This window comes from Salvelinus alpinus, chromosome 17, assembly GCF_045679555.1.
Source record: "Salvelinus alpinus chromosome 17, SLU_Salpinus.1, whole genome shotgun sequence".
NCBI lineage: Eukaryota > Metazoa > Chordata > Actinopteri > Salmoniformes > Salmonidae > Salvelinus > Salvelinus alpinus.
The window spans coordinates 9,370,051-9,393,829 of NC_092102.1; the positions used below are offsets into that span (position 1 = coordinate 9,370,051).

At 44.1% G+C, this 23,779-nt stretch overlaps 1 protein-coding gene across 3 annotated transcripts in view; it reads right to left on the reverse strand.

The window, feature by feature from the left end:
* LOC139542078 (MORN repeat-containing protein 1-like) overlaps window positions 1-23,779 on the reverse strand; it is an 84,440-nt gene that overhangs the window by 52,863 nt on the left and 7,798 nt on the right. For all 3 annotated transcript variants that reach the window (XM_071347098.1, XM_071347097.1, XM_071347096.1), the window contains 4 exons: window positions 21,912-22,008; window positions 3,565-3,675; window positions 3,225-3,351; window positions 2,264-2,475 (listed from right to left, as the gene is read on the reverse strand). In XM_071347098.1, the coding sequence (XP_071203199.1) occupies window positions 2,264-2,475; window positions 3,225-3,351; window positions 3,565-3,675; window positions 21,912-22,008 (547 nt within the window). The remainder of the gene's footprint in view (window positions 1-2,263; window positions 2,476-3,224; window positions 3,352-3,564; window positions 3,676-21,911; window positions 22,009-23,779) is intronic.

Below are 23,779 nucleotides of genomic sequence, written 5' to 3' on the forward strand. Positions count from 1 at the left end.
TACATCCGGCCTGCCAAGGTAAATGTCTCAAGAATTCTAACGGTAAGCGAAGGGCGGCGCGCTAGCTCCCGGAGTCAGGGTGATGGGCTGGTAGCATGGTGAGTGGGGTGGAACAGCAGCTTAAGTTTAAAGTGGCATTTAGCTGAGATTAATGCTGTTGATCAAACAGCGTCTGAATTGGTGTCTGAATTGCAGAGAGCCTTTTTTGAAACGGGGGCAACTTAGATGTGATAGGTCGCATGTGTCGCGATGGCTTGAATAATTGAATAATCTATTGGTTAAAACAGTGTCGATGAGTGGATATGACGAATATGATTATTTGTGTTTGTTCACAAGCTTTTCTATATAAAAGACAAAGTCTATCATGTGTTTGCGATTAATTAAACAAATTAAGGCATTTCGTTTTTGATTCATCAAACACAACATTTTACTGCCAAGACCTCTGTAGCTGATTGAGACGTCTGTGAAGCCAGATAGACTTGAAACGCTCCATAAAATGGGACCTCCCTGAGGAAAATCCTAAGTAAAGTACATTACAGCAGCCAAAACATTAAAGACATCTTTATAGGCACACATACTGATAGAGACTCTGCTCTGCAGGCATCTCCTATAACTTCTTATGGCTAGGGGTTCCGCTTGAAAACATTCCGCTGAAAAGGCAGAGCGCGAAATTCAAAAATATTTTTTGGAAATATGGAACTTTCATACATTCACAAGTGCAATACACCAAATTAAAGCTCAACTTCTTATTAATCTACCCGTCGTGTCCGATTTCAAAAAGGCTTTACAGCGAAAGCACATCATATGATTATGTTGGGTCAGAGCCTAGTCACAAAAACACATACAGCCATTTTCCAGCCAAAGAGAGGAGTCACAAAAAGCAGAAATAGACATAAAATTAATCACTAACCTTTGATGATCTTCATCAGATGGCACTCATAGGACTTCATGTTACACAAATCATTTATGTTTTGTTCGATAAAGTTCATATTTATATCCAAAAATCTCAGTTTACATTGGCGCGTTATGGTCAGTAATGTTGTCCCTCGAAAACGAAAGCGAATTTTCAGAGAGCCACATCAATTTACAGAAATACTCATCATAGAACTTTGATAAAAGATACAACTGTTATGCACACAATTAAAGATATACTTCTCCTTAATGCAACCGCTGTGTTAGATTTCAAAAAAACTTTACGGAAAAGCACACCATGCAATAATCTGAGTACGGCGCTCAGACACAAAAACAAGCCATACAGGTACACGCCATGTTGTGGAGTCAACAGAAGCCAGAAATAGCATTATAAATATTCAAATATTCACAAATATTCTTCATCAGAATGCACTCCCAGGAATTCCAGTTCCACAATAAATGTTTGTTTTGTTCGATAAAGTCCATCATTTATGTCCAAATACCTCCTTTTTGTTAGCGCGTTCAGTTCACAATCTAAACTCACGAGGCGCGGGCAAGTCCAGGCGAAAGTTCAGACGAAAAGTTCAAAAAGTTATATAACAGTTCGTAGAAACATGTCAAATGATGTATAGAATCAATCTTTAGGATGTTTTTAACATAAATCTTCCATAATGTTTCAACCGGAGAATTCCATTGTCTTTAGAAATGCAATGGAATGCAGGTCGCTCTCATGGCCATGCGCCTGACCAGCTCATGGCATTCTGCCAGACACCTGGTTGAAACAGCTTTCATTCCCTCCTCCTTCACAGTAGAAGCCTCAAACAAGGCTCTAAAGACTGTTGACATCTAGTCAACAGCCTTAGGAAGTGCAATATGACCCCATAGACACTGTATATTAGAAAGGCAATGAGTTGAAAAACTACAGACCTCAGATTTCCCACTTCCTAGTTGGATATTTCTCAGGTTTTCGCCTGCCATATGAGTTCTGTTATACTCACATACATCATTCAAACAGTTTAACAAACTTCAGAGTGTTTTCTATCCAAATCTACTAATAATATGCATATATTAGATTCTGGGCCTGAGTAGCAGGAAGTTTACTCTGGGCAGGCTTTTCATCCGAACGTGAAAATGCTGCCCACTATCCCAAACAGGATAAAGAAGCCATGTTTTTTTTAAAGAGAGAAAGAAAGAGAAAGCAAGAGAAATAGATAGAGAAAAATAGAGACAGAGTGAGAGAGAAAGAGAGTGAGTGAGTGTACAAATAACAGAAGGCCCAGTAAACAGTGTGAGAGAGAAATAAAGGGCGGCGTGGCGAATGACTTGCCGTGACTATCTCGCTATCCCTTACCATCCAGGTAGCTGGGGGTACCCCCCACGAGTGGCGGCCCGTCTGATCCGCTTCCAGACTCCCACTCGCCCTCGGGAAGCAGTGGCGAGACAGCCTGCGCTGAGCCTGATTTAGCCGCCACCGCAGCCACGGCTAGGGGGGCTGCAGTGTCTATGAAGACCTGGCTTCCAAAGGCTCTCTCCATCAAAGGGTAGCTGACAACCTGAAAGCCACTGAGTGGGGGGAGAAAAATAGATATAAAATAGGAAGAGGGGGAGACAGTGAGAAAAAGAGAGAAGAAATAAGGAGAAATAGGTAGAGAGAAAGGCATAGAAGGGGTAGAAAAAGAGTGACAGAGCGAGTGAATGAAAAAGAATGAAAACAGCGAGTGCGAGATATGACACATCCGTGTAATCCACACAGCTCCCAATCTCTAGACTATGCCAAGAGAACTAGAGACCATGCAATTCAAACACAGCACATCCTGCCAACCATGGGACAAAAAAAAGATGAACAAACATGGGCATGGCGGAAGGAGTGGAAACATGGAACTACATTGGAATAAAGTTGCGTCATAGAGATTACACTGGAGCGGATAATGTCATTGACCTGCATAGCTCTAGAACAGGGATAGGCAACATCGAGGCTCGAGGACCACACCGAGACTTGGAAATTGAACAGAGTGACGCAAAAACAAATGTGGACCGATTTGTTTGTAAAAATGTATTTGCAGTCTGGGAAAAAAGGACAGTTATTTCAAAATACATCGGCCCATTCCAAAAATATTTATAATCAGGTTTTAGAAGTTCAAGTGTTGTTTCCCCAATTTATTTATTTTTACTAAATTGACTGCCGGCTGTATTTAAATCGGCTTTCCGGCCGCATCCACCTGTTGCCCATCCCTGCTCTTATGTGCTGATAAAGGCAGCCATCTTGGTCAGGGATACATTTTCTATTTAATTCTATGATTGACATATCCTACAATGGTGTGGGGATGGGTGTTTCCTTGATGTCTTCCATCATCTTCAGCAGGCTCGCTGGAGTTGTTGACGGCGAGAGATCACAGAGTCTGATAGCAGTGGATATTTGTAAGACTCTGCCATTTTCACCTGGAAAAAGAAGAGAAATTGTACATGGTTTTACAGTTCACACTTCTCAATCAAATGTAAACGTTGTATTTTTAAAAACTGCATTTTTGTGTAACAGTCAGTTTAGAATTTTCCTCAATTTACTGAATTGAAATGGAATTGACCCAATCCCCAACCCTGGTAACCGTAAAGTAAACTGTGATATTCCTATCTGGCGTCCATTTTGTGTCTCACCCGTTGCCTTCTCTCCCGCCTCCGTCTGCAGTTGCACTTCCACACAAAATGGAGTCTCTTGGAAGACCTCCAAGACATCTCCTCCCTCTATTACAACTTTCGAAGCGCCACCTGCCGTGGTATACAAATGGGCTTCAATGAATAATCAAGGCCATTCAGTTTTCCATGCACCACATCACCAAAGAGACTTCTTTTCAATACCACTCGACATCCAAAACCACGGTCTCATTAAAACCCCTTGATCGGAGCTACGCTAAGACAGGTCAACGTGTTAGTGTATAACAAAAGGAAACTAGCTCTCTCACTCTTTCGCTCTCTCTCCCCTCACTCTCTAGTTTGAGTAAACTATTTTTCTTTCTCTCCCTCTGTTGGTTTCTCGCTCTCCCCATTTCTCTCTCTCTCTGCCCTCAGTAGGATAGGTAATTAGCATATGTCACTGTTCTGAGTCGTCTCGAAGCGCCTGCCAGGTCCCACCTCATGAATAGATCCCCAACTACATCCCATCCCCACCCATTAGTTGGCATGCAGATCAGACGACTCCATTAACAAACCTTGTCATGACATGTCAAGGAAGTCATCACGCCACGTCATGTACACTCATGTACCGCCGCTTCAAATCTACCAAGAACAAAAACAGACGCCAAAAGTCGAAGAGCTGGGCCTGTACTCAGAAAGCATCTCGGAGTAGGAGTGCTTATCTAGGAACAGCGTTGCCTTCCCACAGTCGTGATCATAATGAACACGATTACATGGGCCTGATCCTAGATCAGCACTCTGAGACGTTATTAATATGGGCACAAGAAGTTGTGTGTGGTGCATTGCCATGCAGGACGGTACACTGGCTTAGCATTCAGTAGTGGGCAGCACTAAGAAATCATAAATCTGCCATCTCCTAGTGCCAAGAAGCACTATGTGTTCTATCTACGATGGGCATTAGCATTCAACGCCGGGCGCGATGCATAGTAGTCTTATGATTGGAGATGATCACCCCTGTGTTGTGCGCCTGGTGAAAACAACGGGCAGAGAAGAGTGGTAGATCAATAACGTTGGGAGCGATGGCGCCTCGTTGACAGCAGGCATTACCGATGAAGAGTAAACAGATGCCACAATCCTCAGAATCCTAATCAGAGCAATTTACAACCTTGTCAGCTCAGCGCTGGTTCAAATGAATCAGGTGTAAGTAACCTGCCTCCTCCAACATGTGCATGTTTGCATGTACACATGCACAGGAAATCCCCCCGATGGGAGTGATCCCCCCCACCTTCACTCCACACCTGCCTCACCCTGGGCAGCAGCAGCCTGCCAAGGAGAGGAGACGTCAAGCCTGCTTGGAAAAAAACGGCTAACTAGAGCTGGTCTGAGCAGTTGGCTGGATATGCCCTCACCGGCTAGTACTTAATAATGCTGATTGGTTTTGGTTCTGCCCACTATACTGCTGTCCGGTTAGAACGTGATGTTGAGGTCCATTACTGTAACTTGGTCACAACCACACACACACTGCAGCTTCCATTTGAAGATGTTTTATATGCATGGTGTGTGGTGGTGACCAAGTTACAGTAATGGACCTCAACATCGCGTTCTAACAGGGAAAGGCAGAGTAAAACAATCATTAGGATCCATTTCTAAGAGACTACTGAGATAAATATACATCATGCAATAGTAAATGTGGACTCTACATAATTAAGAATGCAATAACAATATGTGCAAACAGAAAGTATGATGTTCTAACAAGGACTGCTATAGTATAACATATTCACACATCAGCAATGTAAACTTATTGCCAGTGAGGGGGAGAGAACTGAGCCTAGGGTTATTAAGATTTATGGTTCTTGCTCAGGCCTGGCAACAGATTTTATCTGATGGCTTGGCTACTGCACATGTTCTAGAGCACGAGAGCAGGCTGGATACAGTCGGAAAGCTACAGACATTTTGCAACGGCAGCCTGCTAACAGTACCATAAAAAAACTATAGAAATCACTGAGGTAGCATGTGATATAGACACTACAAATATAACAGTTAAATGGCCACACTCAACACAGGTAGCAATGCAGTAGGCAAATGATAATATGGAAATACAAAAGGCATGCATGAACAAACAATAGCACTAGCATTAGCTATAAGCAAAGCATGACAAAACAAACTCTCAAACTTCTTAAACCTAACAACTCGGCCTAATCCTGTTAGGGTCAGACATTGCACACACCAATATACATATATACACTAGATGACCAAATGTATGTGGACACCTGCTCGTCAAACATCTCATTCCAAAATCATGGCCATTAATATGGAGTTGGTCCCCCTTTTGCTGCTATAACAGCCTGATAATAAATAGTTCCCACTAGCTGGCCTCCGCCCAGTACCCTGCCCTGAACTTTAGTCACTGTTACTAGGCAGCTATCACCCGGCACTCAACCCTGCACCTTAGAGACTGCTGCCCTACATTGTCATTGAACACTGGTCACTTTAACAATGTTTACATACTGTTTAACCCACTGCATACAGTGGCAAGAAAAGTATGTGAACCCTTTGGAAATACCTGGATTTCTGCATAAATTGGTCATACAATTTGATCTGATCTTCATCTAAGTCACAACAATAGACACAAACAATTTTACGTTTCCATGTCTATATTGAACAGGCCGTGTAAACATTCACAGTGCAGGGTGGGAAAAGTATGTGAACTCTTGGATTTAATAACTGGTTGACCCTCCTTTGGCAGCAATAACCTCAACCAAATGTTTTCTGTAGATGCGGATCAGACCTGCACAACGGTCAGGAGGAATTTTGGACAATTCCTCTTTACAAAACTGTTTCAGTTCAGCAATATTCTTGGGGTGTCTGGTGTGAACTATTCTCTTGAGGTCATGCCACAGCATCTCAAAATCGGGTTGAAGTCAGGACTCTGACCGGGCCACTTCAGAAGGCGTATTTTCTTCTGTTGAAGCCATTCTGTTGTTGATTTACTTATGCGTTTTGGGTTGTTGTCCTGTTGCATCACCCAACTTCTGCTGAGGTTCTATTGGCGGACAGATAGCCTAACATTCTCCTGCAAACGGTCTTGATAAACTTGGGAATACATTTTTCCGTCGATTAGAGCAAGCTGTCCAGGCCCTGAGGAAGCAAAGCAGCCCCAAACCATGATGCTCCCTCCACCATACTTTACAGTTGGGATGAGGTTTTGATGTTGGTGTGCTGTGCCTTTTTTTCACCACACATAGTGTTGTGTGTTCCTTCCAAACAACTCAACTGTAGTTTCATCTGTCCACAGAATATTTTGCCAGTACATTTACATTTACATTTAAGTCATTTAGCAGACGCTCTTATCCAGAGCGACTTACAAATTGGTGCATTCACCTTATGACATCCAGTGGAACAGCCACTTTACAATAGTGCATCTAAATCTTTTAAGGGGGGGGGGGGGGTGAGAAGGATTACTTTATCCTATCCTAGGTATTCCTTGGTATTCCTTCCTCTCACAGTTGAAGTGTACCTATGATAAAAATTAAAGACCTCTACATGCTTTGTAAGTAGGAAAACCTGCAAAATCATCAGTGTATCAAATACTTGTTCTCCCCACTGTAGTTATAATTATATTTCTTCCATCCACTCTAGAGCTTAAACAATTGAAGTTATGAATACGAAACAAACTTTTAAAACCTACAGACTGCCCCAACTTATATTGCTTGAGAAAATATTTTTATAGCATTTATACTTTTTGTACTACAACAATATTTAAATGAGCTCCCAATGCATTTTAATGGCAAAAAGACCCATGGGCTTGAATGCTAATTTCTTTTATTCTAGTTATCTCCTTTCACCGTTTAAGCTATCAACTCCAAACCAATGTTCACACGTGCAGAATTACCTAACTTAGATTTCTTGCATTCAGAATTTTGATACCATTTATACTTTTTGAACTATAAGCATTTTAATTGTTAATAAAAAAGCTCCATAGGCTTGAATGGGAAGTATTTGAATTTGCCACTGCTCATTCATCGTTTAAAGGGTAGGTAGTATAAACGTAACCACATGTAACATATGGATTTGCATTAGTATACACATCAAAAGTCCCAACGCAAAGTTACCTCACTTTCCATTTTTCAAGTTATTACATAAAACCAAATCAGAATTCCTTAGAATGTCAAATTCATGTCATAAATTAAACCAAATTGTTTGCACTCATGACTACTGGTTTAAATGTAATTTTTTGTTACAAATCAGCTTGTATGGTTGTTAGCCCTACCAGCCTGCTAACGTTACATTAGCACTGTATGCGTCAGCCAGTTGCTATCACCAGCTAAGTTTTGAAATACATAACGGCATCTAACCAGTTATCAAATAATGTCACCGGTATACGTAGATCCTTTGTCTGCACTTCTCACGGCATTTGAACCGATTCCAGAGGCCGACCCAAAACAACGCCGCTGGAGGAGAGGGTGCCAGACACACAACAGTTAGACCAACTCACACACACAACAGTTAGACCAACTCACACACAACAGTTAGACCAACTCACACACACACAACAGTTAGCCCAACTCACACACACAACAGTTAGACCAACTCACACACACACAACAGTTAGCCCAACTCACACACACAACAGTTAGCCCAACTCACACACAACAGTTAGTCCAACTCACACACACAACAGTTAGTCCAACTCACACACACAACAGTTAGACCAACACACACACACAACAGTTAGACCAACACACACACAACAGTTAGTCCAACTCACACACAACAGTTAGTCCAACTCACACACAACAGTTAGTCCAACTCACACACAACAGTTAGCCCAACTGACACACACAACAGTTAGCCCAACTCACACACAACAGTTAGCCCAACTGACACACACAACAGTTAGACCAACTCACACACACAACAGTTAGACCAACTCACACACACACAACAGTTAGCCCAACTCACACACACAACAGTTAGCCCAACTCACACACAACAGTTAGCCCAACTCACACACACAACAGTTAGACCAACTCACACACACACAACAGTTAGACCAACTCACACACACACAACAGTTAGCCCAACTCACACACACAACAGTTAGACCAACTCACACACACACAACAGTTAGCCCAACTCACACACACAACAGTTAGCCCAACTCACACACAACAGTTAGTCCAACTCACACACACAACAGTTAGACCAACACACACACACAACAGTTAGACCAACACACACACAACAGTTAGTCCAACTCACACACAACAGTTAGTCCAACTCACACACAACAGTTAGTCCAACTCACACACAACAGTTAGCCCAACTGACACACACAACAGTTAGCCCAACTCACACACAACAGTTAGCCCAACTGACACACACAACAGTTAGACCAACTCACACACACAACAGTTAGACCAACTCACACACACACAACAGTTAGCCCAACTCACACACACAACAGTTAGCCCAACTCACACACACACAACAGTTAGACCAACTCACACACACACAACAGTTAGCCCAACTCACACACACAACAGTTAGACCAACTCACACACACAACAGTTAGCCCAACTCACACACACAACAGTTAGACCAACTCACACACACACAACAGTTAGCCCAACTCACACACACAACAGTTAGACCAACTCACACACACAACAGTTAGCCCAACTCACACACAACAGTTAGCCCAACTCATACACACAACAGTTAGACCAACTCACACACACAACAGTTAGACCAACTCACACACACAACAGTTAACCCAACTCACACACACAACAGTTAGCCCAACTCACACACACAACAGTTAGTCCAACTCACACACACAACAGTTAACCCAACTCACACACACAACAGTTAACCCAACTCACACACACAACAGTTAGCCCAACTCATACACACAACAGTTAGACCAACACACACACACAACAGTTAACCCAACTCACACACACAACAGTTAACCCAACTCACACACACAACAGTTAGTCCAACTCACACACACAACAGTTAGACCAACACACACACACAACAGTTAGTCCAACACACACACAACAGTTAGTCCAACTCACACACAACAGTTAGTCCAACTCACACACAACAGTTAGTCCAACTCACACACAACAGTTAGCCCAACTGACACACACAACAGTTAGCCCAACTCACACACAACAGTTAGCCCAACTGACACACACAACAGTTAGACCAACTCACACACACAACAGTTAGACCAACTCACACACAACAGTTAGCCCAACTGACACACACAACAGTTAGACCAACTGACACACACAACAGTTAGACCAACTCACACACAACAGTTAGACCAACTCTCACACACAACAGTTAGTCCAACTCACACACACAACAGTTAGACCAACTCACACACAACAGTTAGCCCAACTGACACACACAACAGTTAACCCAACTGACACACACAACAGTTAACCCAACTCACACACACAACAGTTAGACCAACTCACACACAACAGTTAGACCAACTCTCACACACAACAGTTAGTCCAACTCTCACACACAACAGTTAGTCCAACTCACACACACAACAGTTAGACCAACTCACACACAACAGTTAGTCCAACTCACACACACAACAGTTAGACCAACTCACACACAACAGTTAGTCCAACTCACACACACAACAGTTAGACCAACTCACACACACAACAGTTAGACCAACTCACACACACAACAGTTAGACCAACTCACACACACAACAGTTAGCCCAACTCACACACACAACAGTTAACCCAACTCATACACACAACAGTTAGCCCAACTCACACACAACAGTTAGCCCAACTCACACACACAACAGTTAGCCCAACTCATACACACAACAGTTAGCCCAACTCACACACAACAGTTAACCCAACTCACACACACAACAGTTAGCCCAACTCATACACACAACAGTTAGCCCAACTCACACACAACAGTTAGCCCAACTCACACACAACAGTTAACCCAACTCACACACACAACAGTTAGCCCAACTCACACACACAACAGTTAGCCCAACTCACACACACAACAGTTAGCCCAACTCACACACAACAGTTAGCCCAACTCACACACAACAGTTAGCCCAACTCACACACAACAGTTAGCCCAACTCACACACAACAGTTAGCCCAACTCACACACAACAGTTAGCCCAACTCACACACAACAGTTAGCCCAACTCACACACAACAGTTAGCCCAACTCACACACAACAGTTAGCCCAACTCACACACAACAGTTAGCCCAACTCACACACAACAGTTAGCCCAACACACACACACAACAGTTAACCCAACTCACACACAACAGTTAACCCAACTCACACACACAACAGTTAACCCAACTCACACACACAACAGTTAACCCAACTCACACACACAACAGTTAACCCAACTCACACACACAACAGTTAACCCAACTCACACACACAACAGTTAACCCAACTCACACACACAACAGTTAACCCAACTCACACACACAACAGTTAACCCAACTCACACACACAACAGTTAACCCAACTCACACACACAACAGTTAACCCAACTCACACACACAACAGTTAACCCAACTCATACACACAACAGTTAACCCAACTCATACACACAACAGTTAGCCCAACTCGCACACACAACAGTTAACCCAACTCACACACACAACAGTTAACCCAACTCAAACACAACAGTTAGACCAACACTCACACACACAACAGTTAGCCCAACTCATACACACAACAGTTAACCCAACTCAAACACAACAGTTAGACCAACACTCACACACACAACAGTTAGCCCAACTCATACACACAACAGTTAACCCAACTCAAACACAACAGTTAGACCAACACACACACACAACAGTTAGCCCAACTCACACACACAACAGTTAGCCCAACTCATACACACAACAGTTAGCCCAACTCACACACACAACAGTTAGCCCAACTCACACACACAACAGTTAACCCAACTCACACACACAACAGTTAACCCAACTCACACACACAACAGTTAACCCAACTCACACACACAACAGTTAACCCAACTCACACACACAACAGTTAACCCAACTCACACACACAACAGTTAGCCCAACTCACACACAACAGTTAGCCCAACACACACACACACAACAGTTAGACCAACTCACACAGACAACAGTTAGACCAACTCACACACACAACAGTTAGCCCAACTCACACACACAACAGTTAGACCAACTCACACACACAACAGTTAGACCAACTCACACACAACAGTTAGCCCAACACACACACACAACAGTTAGCCCAACTCACACAAACAACAGTTAGCCCAACTCACACACACAACAGTTAGACCAACTCACACACACAACAGTTAGCCCAACTCACACACACAACAGTTAGCCCAACACACACACACAACAGTTAGTCCAACTCACACACAACAGTTAACCCAACTCATACACACAACAGTTAGCCCAACTCACACACACAACAGTTAGCCCAACTCACACACACAACAGTTAGACCAACTCACACACAACAGTTAGACCAACTCACACACACAACAGTTAGACCAACTCACACACACAACAGTTAGACCAACTCACACACACAACAGTTAGACTAACTCACACACAACAGTTAGTCCAACTCACACACAACAGTTAGCCCAACACACACACAACAGTTAACCCAACTCAAACACAACAGTTAGACCAACTCACACACACACAACAGTTAACCCAACTCAAACACAACAGTTAGTCCAACTCACACACACAACAGTTAGCCCAACTCACACACAACAGTTAGCCCAACTCATACACACAACAGTTAGCCCAACTCATACACACAACAGTTAGCCCAACTCACACACACAACAGTTAGCCCAACACACACACACAACAGTTAGCCCAACACACACACAACAGTTAACCCAACTCACACACAACAGTTAGTCCAACTCATACACACAACAGTTAGCCCAACACACACACAACAGTTAGCCCAACACACACACACAACAGTTAGCCCAACTCACACACACAACAGTTAGCCCAACTCACACACACAACAGTTAGCCCAACTCATACACACAACAGTTAGCCCAACTCACACACACAACAGTTAGACCAACTCACACACAACAGTTAGCCCAACTCATACACACAACAGTTAGCCCAACTCACACACAACAGTTAGCCCAACACACACACACAACAGTTAGTCCAACTCACACACAACAGTTAGCCCAACACACACACACAACAGTTAACCCAACTCACACACAACAGTTAGTCCAACTCATACACACAACAGTTAGCCCAACACACACACAACAGTTAGCCCAACACACACACACAACAGTTAGCCCAACTCACACACACAACAGTTAGCCCAACACACACACACAACAGTTAGCCCAACTCACACACACAACAGTTAGCCCAACTCATACACACAACAGTTAGCCCAACGCACACACACAACAGTTAACCCAACTCACACACACAACAGTTAGACCAAGTCACACACAACAGTTAGCCCAACACACACACACAACAGTTAGACCAACTCACACACAACAGTTAGCCCAACTCACACACACAACAGTTAACCCAACTCAAACACAACAGTTAGACCAACACACACACACAACAGTTAGTCCAACTCACACACACAACAGTTAGCCCAACTCACACACAACAGTTAGCCCAACACACACACACAACAGTTAGCCCAACTCACACAAACAACAGTTAGCCCAACTCACACACACAACAGTTAGACCAACTCACACACACAACAGTTAGCCCAACTCACACACACAACAGTTAACCCAACTCACACACACAACAGTAGCGCTGTGGAACATCCAGGTGCACTTTTGCAAACTTCAAACATGCAGAAATGCTTTTTTATGGACAACAGTGGCATCTTCTGTGGTGTCCTCCCATGAACACCATTCTTGTTTAGTGTTTTACGTATTGTAGACCCGTCAACAGAGATGTTAGCATCTTCCAGAGATTTCTGTAAGTCTTTAACTGACACTCTAGGATTCTTCTTAACCTCATTGAGCATTCTGCGCTGTGCTCTTGCAGTCATCTTCGCAGGATGGCCACTCCTAGGGAGAGTAGCAACAGTGCTGAACTTTCTCCATTTATAGACAATTTGTCTTACCGTGGACTGATGAACATCAAGGCTTATAGATACTTTTGTAACCCTTTCCAGCTTTATGCAAGTCAACCATTCTTAATCTCAGGTCTTCTGAGATCTCCTTTGTTTGAGGTATAGTTCACATCAGGCAATGCTTCTTGTGAATAGCAAACTCACATTTTGTGAGTGTTTTTATATAGGGCAAGGCAGCTCTAACCAACATCTCCAATCTCATCTCATTGATTGGACTCCAGGCTCCATTTAGCTTTTGGAGAAGTCATTAGCCTAGGGTTTCACAAACTTTTTCCAACCTACACGGTGAATGTTTAAATTAAGTATTCAATATAGACAAGAAAAATACAATAATTTATGTGTTATTAGTATAAGCACACTGTTTGTCTATTGTTGTGACTTAGAGGAAGATCAGATCACATTTTATGACCAATTTATGTAGAAATCCAGGTAATTCTTAATTAAAGGGTTCACATACTTTTTCTTGCCACTGTATGTATATACTGTATTCTAGTCACACCTTTTCTATTCATATACAGTCCATAATGTCTATCATATACTATTTATATTCCGGCCTCTAACATTGATCATTCTAATATTTTTATATTTCTTAATTCCTTTCGTTTTATTTTGGGATTTGCGTGAATTGTTTTGTATTGTCAGGTATTACTGCACTGTTGGAGCTATGAACACCCGCGATAACATCTGCAAAATATGTGTACGTAACCTGACAGGGACAACTGACTCTGGACCTGACAGGGACAACTGACTCTGGACCTGACAGGGACAACTGACTCTGGACCTGACAGGGACAACTGACTCTGGACCTGACAGGGACAACTGACTCTGGACCTGACAGGGACAACTGACTCTGGACCTGACAGGGACAACTGACTCTGGACCTGACAGGGAGAACGACTGAGAGGAACTGGTAACTCTGAACCTAGCCGGGCAGGACCCTGATGACCCATCTGGGCTAGGGTCTGAGGGCCGATTAGTGCTGGCGACAGCAGACCAACAGTTGTAGAGCTGGAGACTGAGGACCTAGTGCTAGGGACTAAGGGTAGATGATAGACTGGGCCTACCAGGAAGGCAAGGAACTTAAACCTACAGCGGGGGCAGGATACACTGGACCTACTTGAGGGGCAAGACATTCAAAGCCTGGACACTTTACACCTGGCAGGAAGGCAGGAACTGAAAATCAGGGCTTGAACTATCACAGTGAATGCAGGCGGGGATGGAGAGGCCCCAACGTCCTGACTGCACTTGAAATATGTAGTAGATGCAGGCTGTGGCTCCATCCTAGGAGCAGGTGAATAATCCACCACTGGCTTCGTGGTTGAACGTTCCAGGACAGCAGACAGTCGAACCTTGGGCACCCGAGCGACTGCCTCAACTAGCAGGGGATCCCCCCTGGGAGGAGAGGATGACTCCGCAAATGGCAACTTGAATGGACCCCATGGCAGCAACTGCGTGTGGCTCCACGATTGGAGCTGGGGCATCCTTAAATATGGCTAGTAAGGCTCTAGCTGAGTGGGGTGCAGATCTTAATGTGGTGGACTGTGTTGTCATCTGATGGGGAGCTGGGCCGCTCTGGAGAGCAGAAGCGGACCCGGCTCTCTGGTGGCTCATGCCCGGGGTGGCAGCGGCTCCCGATGTTTTGGTAGATATGGAGTATGCTCCAACCGGGAGGGCCTGGAGTGCCGTCAATCTGGTGAGTAGCTAGGCTACCTTGGGATATAGTGGAAGTCCCAACAGTACCGTGGAGACGGTGAACGCTCAGGCCGGGGGCCCCGGTGTAGTGTTTCTCAGGGGAGTAGCCTAGCCGACTCAGGGAGTAGAGGCGGTGATGGTGCTCCCGTGGCGTTGACGATGGTTCTAAGCAGGGGGGGGGGGGGGGGGGCTAGAGCGGTGGTAGTCAGGAGATTAGTGGCGGTGCTCCCGGGGTGGTGACTCTGACTGGGAGGTCCTAGACATGCGCGCCTGATCTCTTCCCTCTCATAGAGCAGCTCCTCATAGTCTCTCTGCATCTCCCAACTGGAGAGGGTGTGATCACTCCACTCAATGATCACTGAGGAGGCCTGATGCAGGGCTTGTAGTATCTTGGATGAAAGAGAGGTGAGAGGCCTCGCAGGGGTGAAAGAGGCCTCGCAGTTCATCTGGTGCGTGACGGCGTCTTGTGGCAGTGTGGGCTGAGGTGGGTGGTGACAGGTGTCTCGTGGTGAGACGCACAAAGTCCTCTTCGAGGTACCTCAACATCAAAATTATAGCAGGTCAGAATCAGGCTATATGAAGGACCATGAAAAACACAGTCGGATGCTAAATCAGGCTCGAAGGACCATGAAAAATGGCTAGCTGGAGCTCGTCTTAGCGGTCAGCTGTGAATGCCCTCACCCGCTAGTACACTTGAACTGATTCACTAAAATCTGCCCACTATAGTGCTGTCCAGTTAGAACGTGATGTTGAGGCCCCTTACTGTAACTTGGTCACCACCACACACACACTCACGCGGACACAGGTAGCAATGCAGTCGGCTAATGATAATATGGCAATACAAAAGGCATACATGAACAAACAAGAGGGACAGCCTTTTTTACAATGCTTAAGTACCAGATCCCTACCTGCCTGCTTCCCAGAGGAGGAATGCCATTTCCTCTCAGCCCCAGAGGACGTGGGCGGAGAGGAGCGGAGCGTGTGTAGTTTGGCTGGATTTTCCAAAAATTGGAGCTTTGGCCTTCTCTCTCGCTCCAATTTCGCTCAGCCACCAGCTTTGGTCATGCTTGGCCCAGCATTTTTTATTTCCTTCATCATTGTTCTTTTAATTATGCCTATTCTGATGTATTTATTTAGCCTACCACACCACTAATGCGCAGAGATGTTGATATGAATCGACCAAGAAATAGGTCAAACAGCCTATGTAATTGATAGCAAGACAATGAATGAGTGCATTCCGCAGCTCCAGAAATGTATAAAAGAAGAGGAGTCTAAGTTTGTAACAGTGCTAAAGTTGTCTATAAACACAACAGAGCCACAGTGACAACTGAAGTAGCTGATCATTAATAGATTAGAGAAAAAGCAAGTACAGTGGGGAGAACAAGTATTTGATACACTGCCGATTTTGCAGGTTTTCCTACTTACAAAGCATGTAGAGGTCTGTCATTTTTATCATAGGTACACTTCAACTGTGAGAGACGGAATCTAAAACAAAAATCCAGAAAATCACATTGTATGATTTTTAAATAATTAATTTGCATTTTATTGCATGACATAAGTATTTGATCACCTACCAACCAGTAAGAATTCCGGCTCTCACAGACCTGTTAGTTTTTCTTTAAGAAGCCCTCCTGTTCTCCACTCATTACCTGTATTAACTGCACCTGTTTGAACTCGTTACCTGTATAAAAGACACCTGTCCACACACTCAATCAAACAGATTCCAACCTCTCCACAATGGCCAAGACCAGAGAGCTGTGTAAGGACATCAGGGATAAAATTGTAGACCTGCACAAGGCTGGGATGGGCTACAGGACAATAGGCAAGCAGCTTGGTGAGAAGGAAACAACTGTTGGCGCAATTATTAGAAAATGGAAGAAGTTCAAGATGACGGTCAATCACCCTCGGTCTGGGGCTCCATGCAAGATTTCACCTCGTGGGGCATCAATGATCATGAGGAAGGTGAGGGATCAGCCCAGAACTACACGGCAGGACCTGGTCAATGACCTGAAGAGAGCTGGGACCACAGTCTCAAAGAAAACCATTAGTAACACACTACGCCGTCATGGATTAAAATCCTGCAGCGCACGCAAGGTCCCCCTGCTTAAGCCAGTGCATGTCCAGGCCCGTCTGAAGTTTGCCAATGACCATCTGGATGATCCAGAGGAGGAATGGGAGAAGGTCATGTGGTCTGATGAGACAAAAATAGAGCTTTTTGGTCTAACTCCACTCGCCGTGTTTGGAGGAAGAAGAAGTATGAGTACAACCCCAAGAACACCATCCCAACCGTGAAGCATGGAGGTGGAAACATCATTCTTTGGGGATGCTTTTCTGCAAAGGGGACAGGACGACTGCACCGTATTGAGGGGAGGATGGATGGGGCCATGTATCGCGAGATCTTGGCCAACAACCTCCTTCCCTCAGTAAGAGCATTGAAGATGGGTCGTGGCTGGGTCTTCCAGCATGACAACGACACGAAGCACACAGCCATGGCAACTAAGGAGTGGCTCCGTAAGAAGCATCTCAAGGTCCTGGAGTGGCCTAGCCAGTCTCCAGACCTGAACCCAATAGAAAATCTTTGGAGGGAGCTGAAAGTCCGTATTGCCCAGCGACAGCCCCGAAACCTGAAGGATCTGGAGAAGATCTGTAGGGAGGAGTGGGCCAAAATCCCTGCTGCAGTGTGTGCAAACCTAGTCAAGAACTACAGGAAACGTATGATCTCTGTAATTGCAAACAAAGGTTTCTGTACCAAATATTAAGTTCTGCTTTTCTGATGTATCAAATACTTATGTCATGCAATAAAATGCAAATTAATTACTTAAAAATCATACAATGTGATTTTCTGGATTTTTGTTTTAGATTCCGTCTCTCATAGTTGAAGTGTACCTATGATAAAAATTACAGACCTCTACATGCTTTGTAAGTAGGAAAACCTGCAAAATCGGCAGTGTATCAAATACTTGTTCTCCCCACTGTAGTTGTTGAAATGTTTAAGCACAATATGTTTGTCTATTGTTGTGGCTTAGATGAAGATCAGATACATTTTGATGTCCAATTTATGCAGAAATCCAAGTAATTCCAAAGGGTTTACATACCTTTTCTTGCCACTGTAGCAATGCTCTCTTGGGTAAATAAATGAAACAAGATCCAGTTCAGCTTCTTACGATAGTCTACTTCAAAACCAAATGGTACATCATTTAACAAACACTTTTGTGACTATCTTTTTTATTTTTTATTTGGAGTGGCAGTTTTTTTCCCTGTGAGTGATGATAGATTTTTTGGCAGAGCAGGAGAAAGGCCGTTGAGCCCGTAGCGGTGTGCAAAGACCGCTCCATAAACGATGAGTGGGTTTTCCTACCGCGCAACTTCATCTCGCATGCTCTGCTCCCCCCTAAGCCTCAACCCCCATCCTCCTCATACACCACCCCCCTCTCCTAGTCCCAGTCCAACCCCTGTCCACGGTCTTGCAACTAGCCCAACACCGACCAGAGGGGGATCAACCTGTGGATGTCTGCAGCAGGCAGGACTATGGAATGTCTTAAAACAGCCCCCCCCTCCCCCGCTGCTAGTAGGCACACTCATCCCTCCCGAAGGACAATCAATAATGCAATACGAATCCCTCCCTCCCTTGTCCCTTCCCTGTGTGATTTATACGCTACTAGGGTCCCGGACATCGGCCGGCCTGTCCCGCTTAATATTTCCCCACCTCAACGATGAGTCATCCAGCCAGTCAGTCATCCAGCCAGCCAGCCAGTTAACCACTCAGCCAGTTAGTTAGCCAGAAATTCAGCCTGCCAGCCAGAGAAAAAAGACAAAAGGCTGAGCCTAACTAGACGTATTACTGTATACATTCTTGGGGTGTGTTTCCGGAGGGTCGCTTCGATGTCGCTCATAGTGACGAAGGCAAAAGTATTTTCTACATTATGTATTTATAGCTAAACTTTCTGTAACGTTCCGCCGTCCTAAATAAGCCTCAGGTTCGACCTGTGGCAACGACAATGTGATCCACTCCACAGTCTGAGTGGTGTGTAATATGGTGGTTTGTGAAATGGCTGAGGACAGAGTAACCATTAGGAGGACGCTTTATTTATTGTACGAATTATAAGTACGAATATGAAGGATGCAGAGCGTCGAGATGTAACAATGGTATAGTTATAGTTGTCATCGAAAAACCAATCAGGAGACGCACATCATGGACGCTCCTTAGATTTTTCTGGATGACAAAAGGCATAGACTGATCATAATTTAAGGCCAAAAAACTGCTAAATCAATGACCTACTCAGTCTACTATACAAGGTGCAGTGTATGTTAGACAGGCTCGTGTCTGTCATGTACGGGATAGGTTAGCCTAGGTAGGTAACATACTGTTCCTGCTTTGCCGCTGGCTATCGCAAATGGCACCCTATTTCCTATATAGTGCACTACTTTTCACCAGAGCCCGCACTAAAAACAACAGCCGAAAATCTGGTGTTTCTATTTCAAACGGTTTTGTTATATTTCAATCTTTTGTGATGTACAGTGAACAAAAACATAAATGCAACATGTAAAGTGTTTCAAAATAAATAAATGAAATAAATGAGCTGAAATAAAAGCTTCCAGAAAAAGCTTATTTCTCTCAAATGTTGTGCACACATTTGTTTACATTACTGTTCGTGAGCATTTCTCCTTTCCCAAGATAATCCATCCACATGACAGGTTTGGTATATCAAGAAGCTGATTAAACCTTGTGCTGGGGACAATAAAAGGCCACTAAAATGTGCAGTTTTGTCACAACACAAAGCCAAGATGTATCAAGCTTTGATGGATTGTGCAATTGGCATGCAGACTGCAGGAATGTCCACCAGAGCTGTTTCTAGAGATTGTAATTTTCATTTCTCCACCCTAAGCCGCTCCAATGTCGTTTTAGAGAATTTAACATTACGTCCAACTGGCCTCACAACCACAGATGCACATGTAACCCAGCCCAGGACCTCCGCATCCAGCTTCTTCACCTGCGGGACCATCTGACACCAGCCACCCGGACAGTTGATATAACTGTGGGTTTGCACAACCGAAGAATTTCTGCACAAACTGCTAGAAACCGTCTCAGGGAAGCTCATCTGCATGCTCGTCGTCCTCACCAGGGTCTTGACCTGACTGCAGTTCGGTGTCATATCCGACTTCAATGGGGAAGTGCTCACCTTCGACGATCACTGGTACGCTGGAGAAGTGTGCTCTTCATGGATGAATCCCGGTTTCAACCCTACCGGGCAGATGGCAGACAGCATGTATGGTGCCGTGTAGGCGAGCGGTTTGCTGATGAAAACGTTGTGAACAGAGTGCCTGCCCTATGGTGGTGTCAGGGTTATAGTATGGGCAGGCATAGGCTATGGACAACGAACACAATAGCATTTAATCAATGGCAATTTGAATGCAGCGATACCGTGACGAGGTCCTGAGCCCATTGTCGTGCCATTCATCCGCCACCATCACCTCATGTTTCAGCATGATAATGCACGGCCTCATGTCGCAAGGATCTGTACACAATTCCTGGAAGCTGAAAATGTCCCAGTTCTTCCATGGCCTGCATACTCAGACAGGACACCCATTGAGCATGTTTGGGATGCTCTGGATCAACGTGTACGACAGCGTGTTCAAGGTTATGCCAATTTTCAGCAACTTTGCACAGCCATTGAAGAGGAGTGGGACAACATTCCACAATCAACAGCCTGATCAACTCTATGCGAAAGAGATGTGTTGCGCTGCATGAGGCAAATGGTGGTCACACCAGATACTGACTGGTTTTCTGATCCACACCCCTACCTTTAAAAAAAAAAAGATATCTGTGACCAACAGATGCATATCTGTATTCCCAGTCATATGAAATCCATAGATAAGGGCCTAATGAATTTATTTCAATTGACTGATTTCCTTGTATGAACTGTAAGCCTTTGAAATTGTTGCGTTTATATTTTTGTTCAGTGTATATTCAGTGTAATATTGGGATGCAAACTCAAAATTGAATACACTCTATATCTGATATGGTACAGATGTCTTCTTTTTTTTAAGCCCATAACCATGTGTGTGAGGTGTATACTTTTGATTCAAAGTAGATTTGTTTAAGACAACCAAGAAATACTGTGTGACCCTGATTTAGCCCACTGCAGTAAAAGGTTAAATTTGCATCCCAAATGCCCTACTTTTGACCAGGGCCCATAGTGTTATTGTCAAAAGTAGTGCACTAAATAGGGAATAGGGTATAATCTGGGATGCAACCCACTGTCTTCTTGGACTGGGCCAGAGCCATTAGTCTAGTCTTGTTAAAGGGCCAATAAGCTTACGCACATTTTATCCTTACAGATCTATTAGATGGGCCTTTAGGGGTAGAGTCTAGGGGTTGATTTGGGACTTGGCAAACCGCCTGACACTCAGGCTGTGTGTGTGAAGTTGCGTGCATATGTTCGTAGGTACAGTATATTGCGGTCCTACTTACCTAGCGGTCTGCCGTTGGTCCACACCCCCTCATAGATAATCCCAGAACAGTGGATCATGGTCCCCTGGCCGTTGAAGAGGTTATTACGCCATTGGCCCTTTTAAGGAGATTGTATTTTAGGTTTGAGGCATCATATTTATACTACTGTACTATTCTTAGTGTACAACTTGTTAAGAAACAAAGAAGACATGTACATCAGGAGACGCTGAAAGCCATACCTCTGAGATAAGAGGGGAGGAGTGTGTGTGTGCATGCATGTATGTATGTATGCATGTGTGTGTGTGTGTGTGTGTGTGTGAGAGAGAGAGAGACAGAGGGGGGAGAGTGAGTGAGAGAGAAAGAAAGAAAGTAAAAGAGCGAGAGAGAGGGGAAAGGGAGACAGAGAAAGAGACTGTCAAAGTCAAACATATTCAGGGGGATCAATGCACAGACTTTGCCTGGCAGATCCAAGGGAGCTCCAGACTCAAAGCTCTCGAACACTACTTCAAAGTGGTGACACGTCCATTAGAATTTCTAATTCTGATCGCATCGACAGGCCTAAGGCTATGGCACAGGCAAAAATGCGCAGAGAAAAACTAGGCCACTGCTCAGTGAGAGAGAGAGAGAGCGAAACAGAGACTACCATGGGTATTCTACAGTATGCACCGTTTCCTTTAATAAACCTAAAGAAAATAGTCACGATTTACATCAATCATAACCTTTGAATGTCTTGAGGCCTTGAGAGGTGGTGTAGATAGAAAGTTGTTCAAAAGGATACAGTACAGTAAAGAAATAAAGCTTTAATTGCTGCTGGACCATGTTCAGTGGGAATTCTGATGACCTACAGTACCAAGGGGAAGAACTGGAGGTTTGACTGCAACCTTGCAATTTTAACGTTTGCGTCTTTTGGACAACCGTCACATATATCAATGAGTTCATGTTGGTGAACTACGTTGTTCGTTATCTTTCCAAATGAAAAATTATCTTCACCCCTATGTTTTCAGTTGACAGAAGGCTAGATCATTTCAAAGCAGATAATATTTCCACATTCATAATCATCAATAATCCGACTTTTAATGTCCTAGGTGAAATCGACTGGGATTATGGCTTCATCTGCTTAGGCAGTCTCTCTCTCTTCATCTCTCTCTCTGGTTGGAAGCTTAGTGCAGCTGTCAAGAAGCTGTGTGGTGAATAGTCAATACTTGTCTTTCCTGGGTCTCTACCCCCCTGGCTCCCCATAGCCACAGCCTGCTGCCAGTTCTAAATCAATGAGTCCTGCAACTCATTACAAAGTTCAAGTTCAGGTCACAGAGGAGAGATATGTTTCCTTTAGATTTTAATAGAAACACTGGATCGAGGGTTAGGTGGGGGTAAATATCCAAACAACTGTAGTTGAGTTTACTGTGAAAGTAGGTAGTTACTGTAGGGTACAGGGCTATTTTCAATGTACACATTTTAAACAAACTTTTCAATTTGTTTCAATAAAAAGTATATACAGTGCTTTCTGAAAGTATTCAGACCCCTTGACTTTTTCCCCCATTTTGCTACCTTACAGCCTTATTCTAAATTAGTTTAAATTGTTTTTTGTCCCCTGATCAATCTACACACAATACCCCATAATGACGAAGCAAAAACAGGTTTTTCACATTTTTGGCACCTTTGGCAGCGATTACAGCCTCAAGTCTTCTTGGGTAAGACGCTACAAGCTTGGCAGACCTGTATTTGGGGAGTTTCTCCCATTCTTCTCTGCAGATCCTCTCAAGCTCTGTCAGGTTGGATGGGGAGCGTTGCTGCACAGCTATTTTCAAGACTCTCCAGAGATGTTCGATCGGGTTCAAGTCTGGGCTCTGGCTGGGCCACTCAAGGACATTCAGAGACTTGTCCCGAAG